Source organism: Solea senegalensis, linkage group LG17 (assembly GCF_019176455.1).
Source record: "Solea senegalensis isolate Sse05_10M linkage group LG17, IFAPA_SoseM_1, whole genome shotgun sequence".
NCBI classification, from domain to species: Eukaryota; Metazoa; Chordata; class Actinopteri; order Pleuronectiformes; family Soleidae; genus Solea; species Solea senegalensis.
In genome coordinates this window covers 18,850,499-18,865,800 of record NC_058037.1, presented here as the reverse complement: position 1 = coordinate 18,865,800, position 15,302 = coordinate 18,850,499, and the positions used below count along the sequence as shown (strand labels likewise).

Below are 15,302 nucleotides of genomic sequence, written 5' to 3'. Positions count from 1 at the left end.
GGTCTTCCCCATCCCCTCCCGCCCCTCAGATTCTCCAGAAAAAGCATTGACCTCTCCCAAAACGACACAAAGTGGTGAGTTAATAACAAGCCTTCTTTTCTTCTTCTTCTTTAAAAAAAAAAAAAATCAAAAATCACAGAACCAAGTCCGACCTCGGTCCCAATAAGGCAACACTTACAATACTGGACAACAGACGCTGTGGTAACTTTCATGAAGAGCAGAGATTTGAACATTTGAACCAGGAATGAGTGGGAGTTCAGATTTAAACGACGACAGAGAAACTCAGCGGTGCACAGAGACCATAACGGACCAATGACGAGCGACAAAAACTTTTATTCCAAATTCAAATGAATCAAATTGTTGTGTTGCCAGATAGTGGACCGTCTAATGGCCCGATCCTACACCAGACATTGACTGGATCCAGGATCTGGCATAGCCCGATTCAAGATGTGGCACTGACCGGATCCCGGATATGACGACGCCCCCATCCTGGATCTGACATTGCCCAATCCTGGGTCCAACAATGCTCAATCCTGGATTTGACATTGCCCGATCCTGGGTCCAACAATGCCTGACCCTGGATCTGACATTGCCCGATCCTGGATATTACCCTGATCCTAGGTCCAACAATGCCCGACCCTGGATCTGGCATCGGCCCGACCCTGGATATGACATTACCCGATCCCGGATCTGACATTGCCCAATCCTGGGTCCTAAAATGCCACCCTGGATCTGGCATGGCCCGATGGATATATGACATTACCCGATCCCAGATCTGACATTGCCCAATCCTGGGTCCAACAATGCCGGATCCTGGATCTGACATTACCCATCCTGGATATTACCCTGATCCTAGGTCCAATGCCCGACCCTGGATCTGGCATCGCCCACCCTGGATACATTACCATCCTGGATCTGACATTGCCCAATCCTGGGTCCAACAATGCCCGACCCTGGATCTGGCATCGGCCCGACCCTGGATATGACATTACCCGATCCCGGATCTGACATTGCCTGATCCTGGATATTACCCAATTCTGGGTCTAACATTGCCCGATCCTGAACCTGACATTGGCCCAATTCAAGATAGGACATTTCCCAATCCTGGATCTAACATTGGCCCGATCTTGGTATCAGCACACCGCCAAATATTCTACAATAGGCGGCACAAAAAGTGTGACAAGACAAACAAAACAGAGACAGGACACGCAACACAGTGTGTTGTTGTTAATGTCAGTGCACAATTGTTGCTAGATAGCAGAGGTTAAGTCTCGCACAAACCAGACTTGTACTAAAAGAAAGCGAGTGTCCAACCTTGGTTTGAGGAAAAACACTGCGGCAGAGGAAAGTGAACGCCGAGCGACAGAGCGAAGCGCCGACAGTTGCTGTGACTGTGTTGTGAGCAGGAATGTTCTGAGATTCAAGCTTTTTTTTAACAGTACGCCTGGTGTCAGCTGACGGGCGGGGGCGGGGTCACCTGAAGAAGACTGGCATAGTTTTTATACTGAGGATCGGTTGGTGTAGGTAAAAGAGAGAAAGAGGCAGAGAGAGAGAGAACGACAATACAAAGAAGTTAAAAGTCTATACATTTGAATGTTGGGTATCCCCGACTGTCGAGTTCTTCATAAAAGAACCTGAGAGAAATTTTAAATTAAACTACAATAACCTCGGTTTTCTTGACGTACATTCAGGGGACGTTTACTAACACTGATCTGATTGTGGCTTCTTTTTCGCTCCGAGTAAAATCCATATAAAGTGCAAAATTAGATTGTATTTGCAAAAATTCCTGGAATAATTTTGATTAATCTAACGTGTGTAAAAAAGTCATTTAAAATACAGCAAACTTTTTTTTTTTTTTTATAAAAAGGTGAAAAAATGTTTTTCTTTTTTTTTTTTACTAAAAAAAAAACCCTGGTTAACAAGGTTATTACTGTTAAACTTTACTGCAGAAAGTATATATGTATACATATATGTATATATATATATATATATGTATATATACACACGAGGCACCTCAAGTTTGGTATAAAGAATTTAGTTCACAGGAACAAAAGACGTGTTTTAATGAGATTATACGACGAGAACAGTCAGATATCAACGGAATAAACTACACTTAATTCACCGACGACGTGGGGTCTTTGTGGGGTCGTTTTTGTGTGTGTGACGATACTTTGCCTATGACATTAACGTCACTCCAGTGTTAAATCTGCATCCATGTGAGAAGGACAAACAAATGCTCGTATTGATCGGTAAGGTGCATAGCTAACAGTTGCGATGTTTTTACTTTTATTCCTGTAAACGAATGATAGCACTTCAGGCTGAAAACCGCGCCGCGGACCTAACTTTGGGACGTCAGATGAGGAACCGCGCAAAACTGTGTGAGGAAGGAAGAAATGAGGGAAGGGAGAAAGGGGAGGTAGGAAGGACGAATAAAGGGCTGCTCGCTACGTTATGTCTTGTCCAGTGATGATGAGGAGGTTTGCATATGATATCAAACATCGTGAAGCTTTGGTCGCTACTAGTGGCAAATGCAACAAAATAGAAATGAAAAAAACAAAAAAAACAAGCCCACTCATAAACACAATAACCGTCAGGCCTCTCCATAAAACCAAGGCTCCACCCTCTCTACCAGATCTGCTTAAAATTTTTGACAACAGAGAAAATTAAATAATATGGCCTTTTTTCTGTCATATTTTTTTTTGTTTTGTTTTTTTAAATTAACCCGTACAAAAAAAGCCAGTCCACACTGCTTTTACTCTCTCAGTAAAATCACATTCAGCAGTCGCTTAAAAAAAAAAAAAGAAAAAAAGAAGAAGAAGAAAACAAAAAGGAAAACACCCACAGGTACTGTGCGGCGTCTAAAGAGTAGAAAGAAGAAAAGAATCAAACCAGGACATCTTCCACGTTTCCATCTTAGAGAACACCAGATATACAGTATTACACACACATACATAAGCACTCACTGATAGTCATATACATACATACATCAGGAAAAATAAAAAAATAAAAGAGTAGAAAATCAAAAAATAAAAAAAAACATGACGGAGGCGAGTAGTTATTTTCTCTTTTTTTAAAACAAACTCGGAGCTAACTTACTTATTTTCTGTTGATTCGGAAACAAATACATATTCACATTTCTCTGTTATATACATTATGTTAACATCTTGAAATCCAACGTTTATAAAAGAGCCTAAAACCTTGTACCTGGTAACTGTAGTGAGAAAAGGGGAGGGGATAAAAAGAAAATAATAAAAAGGTTACATACTGTACGCATTAATCGCATTTGGCATGTGTCGTCGTCGTCGCAGGATAAGGTGACAGTTGCTGTCGAGGTTTCTGCAGTTAACAGAGTTTGTAGAGGAAAACGGTTTCCATAGGAATGCCTATGCCACGCAGAAAAGTGTGTGTGTATCAATACTGTGTGAGAAAGCAGAGTGCGATAATAAAAATAATAATAATAATAATAATAATAATAAGGAGACGACGACGGCGGAAACTTCCAGAATACATTCTTCCCACTTTGTGCAGCTGTCGAGTTGTATTCACATCGGCGGCCAAAACAGTATTCGTCACAGGAGACACAATCCAATTTTTGGGAGCTTCCACACTGAAGTGCTTCTATTTATCTATTTGTTTAAAAATGTAAGTGCAGGCGTTAAAAAGGAAAAGAAGAAGAAGAAAAATAATAATAATAATAATAATGAAAAAGCCTCACAGTTCAGGAATCAATTTGTCCCATTTCTCCTCCTCCTCATCCTGGGTTTTGGTACGGTGGCCTGGAAGCGCAAAAACCATAATTATACATTACAAAATGAAAGTGAAACAAACCGTCCTCACGGAAAAGGGAACGTCTCAAATGCTGCAAGTGACCCGGACGTGATAAAGTGAGCGCTCAATTCTTTTCTTTTTTTTTTTATTTATTTATTACTTTGACAGTAAGAGACGTATAATAGTGCTGAAAGTATCTTATAAATTTGTTATTTTGATTATTCCATCAGAATTGTGGCTTTTGCTAATTTGTTTTGCGATTTGTAATAGTATTTCACGTTCCGTAAAATAATGGTTTGCACTTCCGGGCCACCGTAGTTTGGGAACTATAAGTGCCTTCACTTCCATCCGAGTGTACCGTTAAAGTGTGATATTTTTAATCTCGTGCAAAGGAAAATAGCGAGTGGAAACGCGTGATATCTTCCATCAGTTTTCCACTTTTTAAAATCAAAAATACTTTCAGTATCGGCAAAACGGCGAATAACTTGTCAAATGCGACAGACAAAAATGCCGATTTTTCGCATTAGCCATGACGACTTTTCAAAAAACGTTTAAGGAAAAGGTTCCGCACAAACGATCTCACTGGAGGTATATTATGCTAATCACCGCGATGTTAGCTCTAACTGGACTATGTCATGGCGTACGACGTCATCGCCTTCGAGGATAATGTGCGACTTTTTACTGATGACATCATTTTGTATTTCTGAAGTCGAATAATCCGATAAAAAATGTTTTCGAAAAGGCCGAACCATTTGGATGGAAACTCAGTAAATGACGACCGACGCTCGCGATATGACGTACGAGAACAATAACGCAAAATAGAAACTGTGAAAACCTCGAGGGAGAAAGCGCCAACGGAGGTTGAAGAAATGGGACGTGGGATAAGTACTAGAAATGAGATGCTGGTGTTAAAACTGTCGATGCATGGATTTATCCATGTGTTTTAATCTCAGAAGAAGTCTTTTTTTTTGTTGTTTTTTTCCCACAAATCCACGCACAGGTTCTTTTTTTTTTAATATCCAGCTGAACACAAATTGGTTCTGGAGTCGTCGTACGACACTGGAGGAGGAGTTGCTGTGTGGAATGTTGACCTTGCATACTGTAACTGGGTTATGTTGCATAATTATGGTTTAAAAAACAACAACAAACAAAAAACAGTGCACTGGTAAAGAAAAAGCCACAGGAGTAGCGTAAAACTGCATATTGCTGTTGTTGTTGCTGAGAATTGCATTTTCCGGGGGGTTGAAGTGACATCATTTTGTCTGAATGTGACCAGGAGAGTCTCAAACTCACATGACCTGGTCAGGAGGGGGCGCTCAAGTGAGGGGAAACTATTTGATATCGTAATTCATGACGATAACTCACAGAATTTCCAGATACAAGTGTTTGTTTTGATAAAATTTATCAATAAATTACAAAATAACAAATAAGTGGCGGGCCATGTGAAGTCGACTGGAGGGCCGCATGTGGCCCACGAGCCGCAAGTTTGAGACCCACCGAGGATGATGTTCGATTAACCGCCTTTCTTAACAGCGTCTTGAATGAGAATATTTGTCTGTTTCGTGGGCTCCAAATAAGAAAGAAATCACTAAAACCGAATAGTTGTAGTTTCAGTCGTACGTAAAAGATAAGATCACGCATTCTAACGCGTTAAGCGTCTGGAAATAAACTTTCAATTTAAGCTTTCGACACGCGCCAGACATCAGGATAACAACACTGGAGAATATTTTTGAATGTTTTCGAAAGTCCTGGTGACGTGAAGCGCTTCTAATACGTGGGGAATTAGGTTTTTTTGTTAACAGAGGTCTGTTATCGCTGAGAGAGACAGTGTCTGACTGAGCAACAGTAGTCATCAGAAAACTGTGTGTGTGTGTGTGTGTGTGTGTGTGTGTAGCCAGTGGAGTGAAGTCTTCATCAGGAAACCAGAAGTGGAGAAGAAACAAAAACAAATGTTTGCAGGAGGTGAGGAGAAAACTCATTTACATTAAAAAAAATAATTCTTTTTACTGCGACTCCACCCCCTGACCCGGCCCTGCCCTCTCCTGTTTTGTTTCAAATTCATGACGGTGTAAAAAAAACGTAATCATCCATCACATCTTTGTTAGGAACTGCTATCACTAAAGCGTCTACTTAAATGTCATTATAATCCGAAAGCGCCCCCGCCCGCCCGTTCTCTGGGCCCGGTTTAAGGGTATTAATTATACTTTTTTTTTTTAACTTTATACAATGGTTACAAACATGTGTACGGTCTGAAAAGTTCTTTTTGTTTTGTACATTAACATGAGAATAGAAACAAAAGAGGAGAAAGAGCGAGAGGAGATGGCTGACGAGCTCCCTGGTTACCACAAGAGGAAAGCAGAAGCGCCGTGAACCACCCTGCACAAAATGTGGCGACTTGAATGCAACATAGGGGCGGGGCAAGGCAGGGGGGCGGGGCGGGTAAAGTGAGATCTCATAGTTATATTTTTTTTCACATTTGCCAAGATGTAAAAAAACCAAAACAAAACCCAAAACACCTTTCATTCCTCCTCCTCTGCACATGAGCAACTTTACAATATCCTGATGCCAAATAAAAACAAACAAACCTGGATCGAATCACATTATACGCAAGTTTCTGAGTTAATAACAAGTAAAAAAAAAAAAAAGGGGAAAGCGGTTACAAGAGAAGAGTGAGTGAGTTCACCCCCCCCACAAAGTCTTTGTCCTTCTGTTACTGTACAATACTACCCCGCCTGCACGGTGCACATGGCAAACAACACTGATAGGCTGAGAGAGAGAGACGGAGAGAGAGAGAGAGAGAGAGAGAGAGAGAGAGAGCCTGACGAGGCTCTGTATTCACAGCTGCGGAGGTGAGGGAGGGGAGGGGGGTAAAAATGTGATGGACAGACAGTTAAATAATCATAACAGTCTTTCTTTATACTTTGAAAATAATAATAATAAAAAAATTAAAAACCTCCTCCTCCCCCGGCGGGAGGAAGACACAAAGAGAGTTCCGAAAAACTGAGCAGCATCCACGTCTGTCTCCCATCCAACATGTCCAACATCCGTCCGTCCTGTCCATTCCGGCTGTTGTCAAAGCTTGTTTCATGAAGACGATGAAGTTGTTGTCCTTGATGATGATGATGATGATGATGATGGCGAGAGCAGATGTTGTTGTATTTTTTTGTCCTTTTTTTTTAAAACGATGTAAATAGAATAATATGTAGAAGAAGAAGCAGAGCTTGGGGAAGAAAAAACTCCGACTTCGACCAGGCACTGTCGCTGATAGACGGAGACAGTCACAGAACCAGCTGATACTGAGCTTCTATCCCACAATGCCGCAAAAGAGGTCTGAAAACCTTTTTAAACATTCCCACATCGCTGAGAGACAGGTGAGAGGAAAACAAATAACAAAAAAACAAATAACAAAGCCAGAGGTGCTGCTGTGTAGGATAATCCCGCACTTTAAATGCTGAATGCAGCTTTTCATATATATATGTATATATATATATATATATATATACACACACATATACATATATATATGCTCCCAAGTTGCACTGCTGCTGCTGCGACGCCCCGCCCCCCAACAACAACAGACAGAAATCGTCTGATAAAAAGAGAAAAACAAAAGAAAAGAAATAAAAAAAACTTAGGCCAGCCCTGATTTGACAGTGACGACAACTTGGCAAAAAATCTACAATGGTGTCGCAGTTGTTGTTGTTTTCTTTTTTTTCTTGGGTCAGGAAGCAGGAAGTAGGTCACCGAGGAATGAGCAGCAAGACAACACTGCCTTTAATAGGCTGAGGCAGACAGACAGGTTGTCAGACAGATTAGACAGGCAGGTTCAAATACACTGCTGCTCCTTCTGACACACAAGTCTTTCCGTTTTAAAAAAAAGTACGGGGGCTGAATGAACCCCCTCCATCCCCCTCTCACCTCTGCACAGAAGTGGTTGGGCTGCGTCGCTCCACTCACAGCCACACCGCTCCGAGCCAAACGTCCATCCATCCAAAAACAACGGCGAGACAGAGACAGCAATGGGTCTGGTGCGCTGACCAAGTGAGAAGTAGAGGAGGAGTAAGAAGGAGAGCAGAAGCAGGCGGGAGGCGTCACTCTGTGAGCAGCTGCTGGAGGAGGCTCTTCTGCTGCGCCTGGTTGTTCTGGGAGCCCTGCGGCACGGGGCCCTTCTGCGCCGCCGCACCGGCGATGGGGCCCGGGTTCAGGTACGCGTCGCTGCCCACCAGGTTGACGGTGCACTGGACGTCGGCGAACACCTGAACCTGCTGCACCTGCACAAACACAGAGGCCGGTGACACCAGGAACAAACGGCATTATCCAAGAATCCAGAGTTACAGACAGTCTGGGTCTGTTTTCAGATTCTTATTTTGTGACTAAGGCCAGAGGTGACAGAGCCTTTGTTCCCAGACTGTTGAGCATTTTAAATCATCTTTAAAAACCTACTATTAAGCCATGGCATTTGACACAGGTTGAGTTGGACTCCCATTGTTTTTTAGTTTGTGTTTTTTCATTCTTAAATGTCTTATGTCTATGCTTTATATTTGTACTGATTTTATTTTGTAATTTGACGTTCTTCTTTGGGTTTTTTTTTAACTGTGCTCCATAAATAAATTTGAGTTGCGTTGGTGTCATAATCACGTAAAAATGTTGTGTTTTTTGCGATTTTGACTGAAATAGCTACAAAGGCAGTGCAGGGGGCAGAGCACTGTGTCGAGACAAGTCGTTATTTTTAAAACCACTGTAAGGCTCAAAACTGTGCTGCCTCCATAAACAGGCTTCTATAGAATCTGTCTGTACACTTGCAACGTTATGGACACTTTTGGCACTTCTCCACAACACAGTCCCGCCTCGGCGCGCCTTGACTCGATTCGGTATGGTTTTCCATTTTGTATTTATTTGCACCATAAAAAAACGACAATACAAAAAACAGAAATTAAAGAAGAATAGTAAGTGCAGGAGAGGTTAAAAAACCCTACATGGGCTTATAAGAAGCACCTCCCCAAGAAATATACACATTCAAAGGATAAATCAACAACAACAACAATAGGAGAAAGCAACAACAAATAACAACAAATTGCCATTACTATAGTACATTCTCAATGTGGGCGGAGTCATCAAGACACGGCTACGTGAAACTGCTGTGACTCTTTTTTATATGCGACAAACACATATTAGTGTGAAGCAGTTGTTTTGGGAATCATGAGCTGAATTCAGTTGATTAAAAAGATTTGCTCACAGAATTGTTCAGTACTTTTGAACTGAAATACCACTCGTGATTTGAATTCACGATCGCCGTCTTTCAGCAGTGCTGTCGCTAAATTTACCAGACTCCTCTGTTAAATATTGAAATACTTTGATTATTTGTTGGAGATTAACTTTCATGTTTTCATGGATTTTTAAGTCTTATTTTTACTGATCTGCAGTTCGGCATTGTTGGCTTTGATTCTTGCGTCGGAAGTTGCGCTCATGACTCTTCCAGTGACGACACTCTCTGACCAATCAGTGGCCGGCAGTCTGTTGACGCCACAGTTTAGTTTTTAATCGCTGCTCGCTTGGAACCTCGCCAGAGCAGGTACTAAAAAAGTACCAGGTACTATCACTGATGGAAAGAGAGGCGGCGTGCTGGGACTGTGTTGTGGATAAGAGCCATGTGGTGGTGTGTCTGTAGGAACCGTCTCCTCACGCTGCCACAGAAGTGAAATGTTGTTTTCAACATCACGACGTGTGCCTCAAAACTGAATCAAAATTCAAATTGAAACCAGAGTAGAGGATAGAAATGCTGTATGTCGGTGTCAAACTACAGGGGAACACTCTCAGTGCAGCACTGGGCTGGATAAACAGGTGCTGCACAGTAAACTGATGAGTCACTCACCTGCTGGTCGCTGCACACTGACCCCACGCTGCTGAGGTTACTGTTGCTCATGCCGCCCGCCGGCCCCATGGGAGGTAAAGAGCCGACACCGGCCGAGCCTCCGGCCATGGAGACGGTGATGCTCATGTTGTTGTAAACCCCCTGCTGGCCAAACGCCTGCCCTGCACTCTGTCCTGACTGACTGAACAGGCTGCAGCAGAGGAGGATAAACACAGTTGGGGCGTGAAAGATAAATTTTATTTTATTTTTTTACTCATCTGAGCCTGAAATCCACCGCCGGCACTTGCTGACCTGTTGCTGCCGATGCTCGTCTGTTGCCAGCTCTTCATGTCTGGTGACTGGTAGCCAGGGGGCGGGGCTTGCTGAAGCAGAGGACTCTGGGAGGTTGGGTTCTGAGGTGATAATAACGGGCTGGTCGGGCTCATCTCAGGAGGGAAGGATGGGTCTGGCTGGACCATGGCTTTGGGAAAGGGAGGAAAAACGGATGGGCTTAAAACTTCTTCTTCATAAAACACATTTTTGACCGGTGATCGGTCCAAACTGGTTCACTATGAGCAGCGTCTGGTACTCGAGGTCGAATATAACTGTTGAATAATAATAAATAATACAAAAACACTAATGTTCTGTCTCTCCAATCTTCATGTATACACAGTATTTTCAGCGATATATGAAACAGCTTTTCCCAAAAATGTAAACTTTCACCAACATTTATCAAGTTTTGAGAACAAAAATATGCAAAACTGTAATAATGACTTAATAATTCAAATCATCATGACTGATCGTCTACTTCTTTCAAATACTGGTCAAAATCAGATGAAAACATAATTAAAAAAAATGTTGTTTGCAAAAACATTTTTAACAGTCATAAATAATGTTGTGGGCTGATTATTCCCACATTTATAAAAGAAGAAGAGGAGATTAGACGCTTTATGTTTTTTCAATCGGCTGCAGCGGTAAATCTCATGGCAAAAATGTAACATATTTAGATTCATTTAATTAGAAAGGAAAAAAAGCCACAGTATTGGACTGATATTGGTATCAGACATCCCTAACAAATATTCAAACTGTTACTTGTGTCATTACCACGAACAAAACAGTCGCACAGAGATGTTTTCAGTAGTAAAAACCCAGTATAAATGAATATTTACAATCATATTCATCTGCCATCTGTGCTAATATAGAAAATTGAGGATGTAAATTGTGAAATTGAATTGTGAAAGTGCTTGTTTTCCTACAGAAGCAGGGAAAACGTGACGTTCGTTCTGAACTCACCAGAGCCTCCAAACTGCTGAAACAGACTCTGCTGCAGTGAGGCGTTGATGTTGCTGCTGCTGCTGCCGCCGCCGCCGCTGTTGTTGAACTGTCCCTGCACGCTGCTCATGAGCGTCTGGTTGTTCAGAGGAACTCTGCCTGACAGTTTGTTGTCCAGAGCGCCCCCCGACATGGGGCTGAAGTGACTCGGTGAGGTAGGGGGGTTTCCCGACAGAGGGTTGAAGCCTGACGGGAAGTTAAACTGCTGCTGTTGCTGCTGCGGTGACTGCTGTTGTTGTTGTTGAGGCGTCGTGGGCGGACCTTTGGGGACCCGGGCAGTTCCGACGGGTCCCGCGGTTCCAGCCGGCGCTCCTCCTCCTCCTCCTGCTGCTGCTGCCAGGTTCTGCCTCATCAGCAGGACTTTCTGCTGGAAAAGCTGACGCTGGCGGTGCTGGATGCTGTAGAGTTCCCGCTGACGCTGTGCCAACATCTGGGCGTTCAGCGGAGGCTGACGAGGAAACACGGAACACGTCGCTATTATACATGATCGTCTTTATTAAATAATTAAACCACAGTCAAGTCAAATTTTACTCATTAATTTGATGTTTTTACAGCCTTAAAGAAGATTTTACTCAACATTTAAAGCACTTAAAATAAACCATGTTTACATTTGGTTTGTATAATTTAACTGGAGCATTTTAATTAATATTTAAAGGCTGCAAAGTAGTATTTTGGCCACTTGGGGGCAGCATTACAGGCCGTAAACACAGTAAAAACAATCTCCATGTTGCTAAGGGTATATTACTATCAAACACTTGCATCAATCAATTGAAAAGCTTCTTCACATGAAATGCCTGGGTGCAGCTGCTGTACACGATGTGAGTGACAGCTGAGACACTTCAGCAGCAAGGAAGGGGAGACTGAGTGAGTGAGTGAGTGAGTGAGTGAGTGAGTGTCCACCGTGACTCACTTGCGAGGGCATCTGAGGTTGTTGGACGCCCGGACGAACAGCCATGTTCACGTGCTGCACTCCTGCGGGAAACGGGTTAATGCCGGCCAGTCTGTTCTGGATCTGAGACGAGGAGAAAGAGGGAGGAAAAAGAAAATTCAGAAAACAAGCAGGTGATGATAAACAGAGCAAGAGCAAGACGGGATTATTAGATCTAATTAAAAATGACTGTATTCAAATTGGAGGGATGGAGGCAGAAGAGAAGAGCGACAGCAAAGCTGAGGAGTTGAAAATTTAAAAACGTAAAGATTCCTTGTGTTGCCGTATGTATTCAGAACTCTAATTATCTGATAAATGCTCTGCGCTGATGCTGTAAAATGACATTTTTTTCAGCCAGTTTTAATGTAAATGTGACTTTCTAGGAAAAAAAGGTTGAAATCAAAGAATAACAAGTTAATAAAAGTGTCGTAAAAGCTTTGTATGGAGCACATAGTCAACTGCAGGCCATAATTACTGTGACCTAAATCACTGTTTTCTTTCCACAAAGGAAATCTATACCAACTATTAAAAGCAAAAGAAACAATCTACTTATTCAAACTAAATGTACATCAATTTAAAGATGTAGTCAATTACACTACGTATACTAACCATAATAATAATAATAATAATGTGAAAATAAACATTAAGGTGTGAATCAAACTGTGTAAGATTGCATTCAAAATGTACAATATTAGAAATGATGTAAATAAACGGTACTGACATGAAGCCGAAGTCAGAGAAAATGATGATTTTGTAGAAAAGAACGGAAAGTGTCAACATATTTTCGCTTCCATCTATTAATAAACTCTTTATTGCGTTTATTTTATTTTCATTTTGAAATATCAGACCAGTGTCACTAATTCATTCCTCCTCATGGTGGCGCTTCTTACGGGAGTAAAGGTTATAAAAGTGAGTGGAAGGTCACTGGCCGCAGATGTTTGGGGACAAAGGTGAACGATAATAAGTTTATGTCATATTATCATGTACCATAGATCTTATCATGTGATTCTCACGCCTGACATGAGGATAAAAACGTGCTGACCTGCTGTGGGCCCTGCAGTCTCTGCTGCAGCTGCAGACGCAGCTGATTGGGCGGCAGCCTGAGCTGAGCGCTCATCCCCTGCGGTCGCGTCATGCCCGGCCTCAGGCCCATGTTGGGCGCCGCTCCGACGGGGAAAGCCCCCCGAGTGGGGGCCCCGAAGCCCAGACCCTGCGGCCCCACCGTGGCCAGCTCTGACGGAAACTGAGCTGGGGGAGCCGACGCGAACTGGGGAGGGTAGGTGGAGAGCTTGGGGTCCATGGACACGGGCGTGGCAGTGGGTTGCTGGTTTGGGAAGGTTTGAGGCAACGGGTCATAGCAGCCACCCTGGAGAGAAAAGAACAGTAAAGAACAATAAGTTTACACGATAGAACGGTGTGTTTTTTAGGTCACAGTCAGGATTTTTAGTTTGATTTTTGAAAAATGCATCCTACTCATGCTCGCTTAAAAGCTCCACCCCCAAAAACGCAGGAAGTCTTCGACTGAAGAGATTATTCTGTGAATTTATAGCTAATTTCTCCACTTTTGAGGAGCACAAGACTCTGCGGCTTGTTGTGAAGACACATGTTGAAGGTTTTTAAGTTGTAGTTTAAATACTGCAAGTTTATTTATATAGCATATATTTAAACAAGGCATTTCAAAGTGCTTCACAATAAAAAAAAAAGAAGGAAAATCCAGCAGCATTAAAAAGGCATAATAATAAAACAGATAAAGATAATAAAAGATAGAGGAGAAAAGGAAATAAGGTGCAGCAGCGATGATGATGATGATGATTAAATTTTTAATTTAACCGCAGTGGCAGGTTTTCAGGCTCTAGATTTAAAAGAATGAATTGTCCTCTGGGAGTTTGTTCCAGGTATTTAAACACAAATCTCCACACTTAACGTCATCCCTGCTGTTATTGACTCTGCTGTTTGCCGCGCTGCCAACATTTAACCACTATTTTGATCAATAACAGCAACACAACAATGAACAACACATCCCTGATAAGAACTAAACACACAGAGTTCACGTGGAGATGTGTTTCCACCGCAGGAACCAGAATCAGAAACCCGGGGACTTTCCCATGGTCTTTATGCGTGTGTGTGTGTGTGTGTGTGTGTGTGTGTGTTCCCACTGCAGGAACCAGGAAATAACTGGAAGCAGCAGGTAGAAACAGTTCTAGGTGGAGCCCGAGGACAGAAAATACTGGGTTTGTTTGTTTTTTTGATTCACTGTTTCATTTCAGGTGATTAATCTCATCAAATATATATCATTTGAAGAGAAGCTTAATCTTACTCTATCCTATCCTAACCCTTGTCATGTGATACTAATCTACTTTTATTTTACTTCTCGCATGGTTTAGTTCGATTGAGACCACTTGAGGTCCCACCCCCCCACTTGTAGTCCCGCCCCCTGCTCTTGCAGTCTGCAGAACGGAAGATTTCACATTAAAAGTCACATTTTCCTCTTGAATTTCCTTCATATTCGCCGTGCTCGCCTCACAATCCGACCTCTTTAAAAACGTAATGACAGTTTTGCAGCTTAATGGAATCTCTGGTATTGGCTCTGCTGTTCGCAACATTTAAACGTATGTTTTGATTCATTATTGCCATGCGACAATAAATGTCAAAATAAATCTTTTTCACCACGGCATGGATTCACTCGCTCGTGTGCCTACCTGCACCAGCTTGTCGATACCCAGCGCCTTGTCCAGCTCCGCCAGCTCGCTCTCATCCGTCCCGCTGAGGAAGGACACGAGCTGCTCGATGAGCGCTTTCTCGTCACTCTGGCCTTCGGGTGTGGTCAGAGGGCCGAGCACTTCGTCCAGCGAGCAGGGCACACACTGCCTGCTCACGCAGAGAGAAACAAAAAAAACACACAATCACAACAATCTCTCTCACTATATTTATAATAATAAATAAATAAACATATAAAGCTTATAGTTACTCTTGTGGCGACGCCAAAGGAGCCTGCAAAGACGTTCCGAGACCATCGAAAGACAAGGTGTCAGACAGAGACAGAGACAGAGGCTGGAACTGAGAGTCACCCAAGTCCAACTTGGTTAAACCTGAAAAAGAGTTGAATACTTCGAATAAAAACTACAAAAAAAACCCCAATAAACTCGGAATAAAATAATAATCCTAGCGGCAAACAACCCTCAATGGAATAATCATTAAAGTAAATTAAAAAATAACTTCATTACACAGTCATAATCTAGGTTTCAATGAAATTTAATCTGCGAATCAGGTATAAGAAAAATTAAAAAATAAAATACAATAATAATCACATGCAACTCGTGAATATGTACAAACGATGACAGAATTGATTATTGGTTCATTATAAAGCTTTATATTACTTTCATGTTTTTGTATATTGGGCACTTAAACAGCAGGTATAAACTA

At 42.2% G+C, this 15,302-nt stretch overlaps 1 protein-coding gene across 2 annotated transcripts in view; it reads right to left on the bottom strand.

Annotated features, from left to right (window-relative positions):
- Nucleotides 1-7,350: 7,350 nt before the first annotated feature.
- The window catches only part of ncoa1 (nuclear receptor coactivator 1), a 34,604-nt gene continuing 26,652 nt past the window's right edge, over nucleotides 7,351-15,302 (bottom strand). For both annotated transcript variants that reach the window (XM_044049752.1, XM_044049751.1), the window contains exons 14-21: nucleotides 14,848-14,968; nucleotides 14,579-14,747; nucleotides 12,922-13,245; nucleotides 11,862-11,963; nucleotides 10,913-11,399; nucleotides 9,932-10,100; nucleotides 9,641-9,830; nucleotides 7,351-8,039 (exon numbers count right to left, since the gene is read on the bottom strand). In XM_044049752.1, coding sequence (XP_043905687.1) covers nucleotides 7,860-8,039; nucleotides 9,641-9,830; nucleotides 9,932-10,100; nucleotides 10,913-11,399; nucleotides 11,862-11,963; nucleotides 12,922-13,245; nucleotides 14,579-14,747; nucleotides 14,848-14,968 — 1,742 coding nt within the window. In that variant the 3' untranslated portion in view covers nucleotides 7,351-7,859. The remainder of the gene's footprint in view (nucleotides 8,040-9,640; nucleotides 9,831-9,931; nucleotides 10,101-10,912; nucleotides 11,400-11,861; nucleotides 11,964-12,921; nucleotides 13,246-14,578; nucleotides 14,748-14,847; nucleotides 14,969-15,302) is intronic.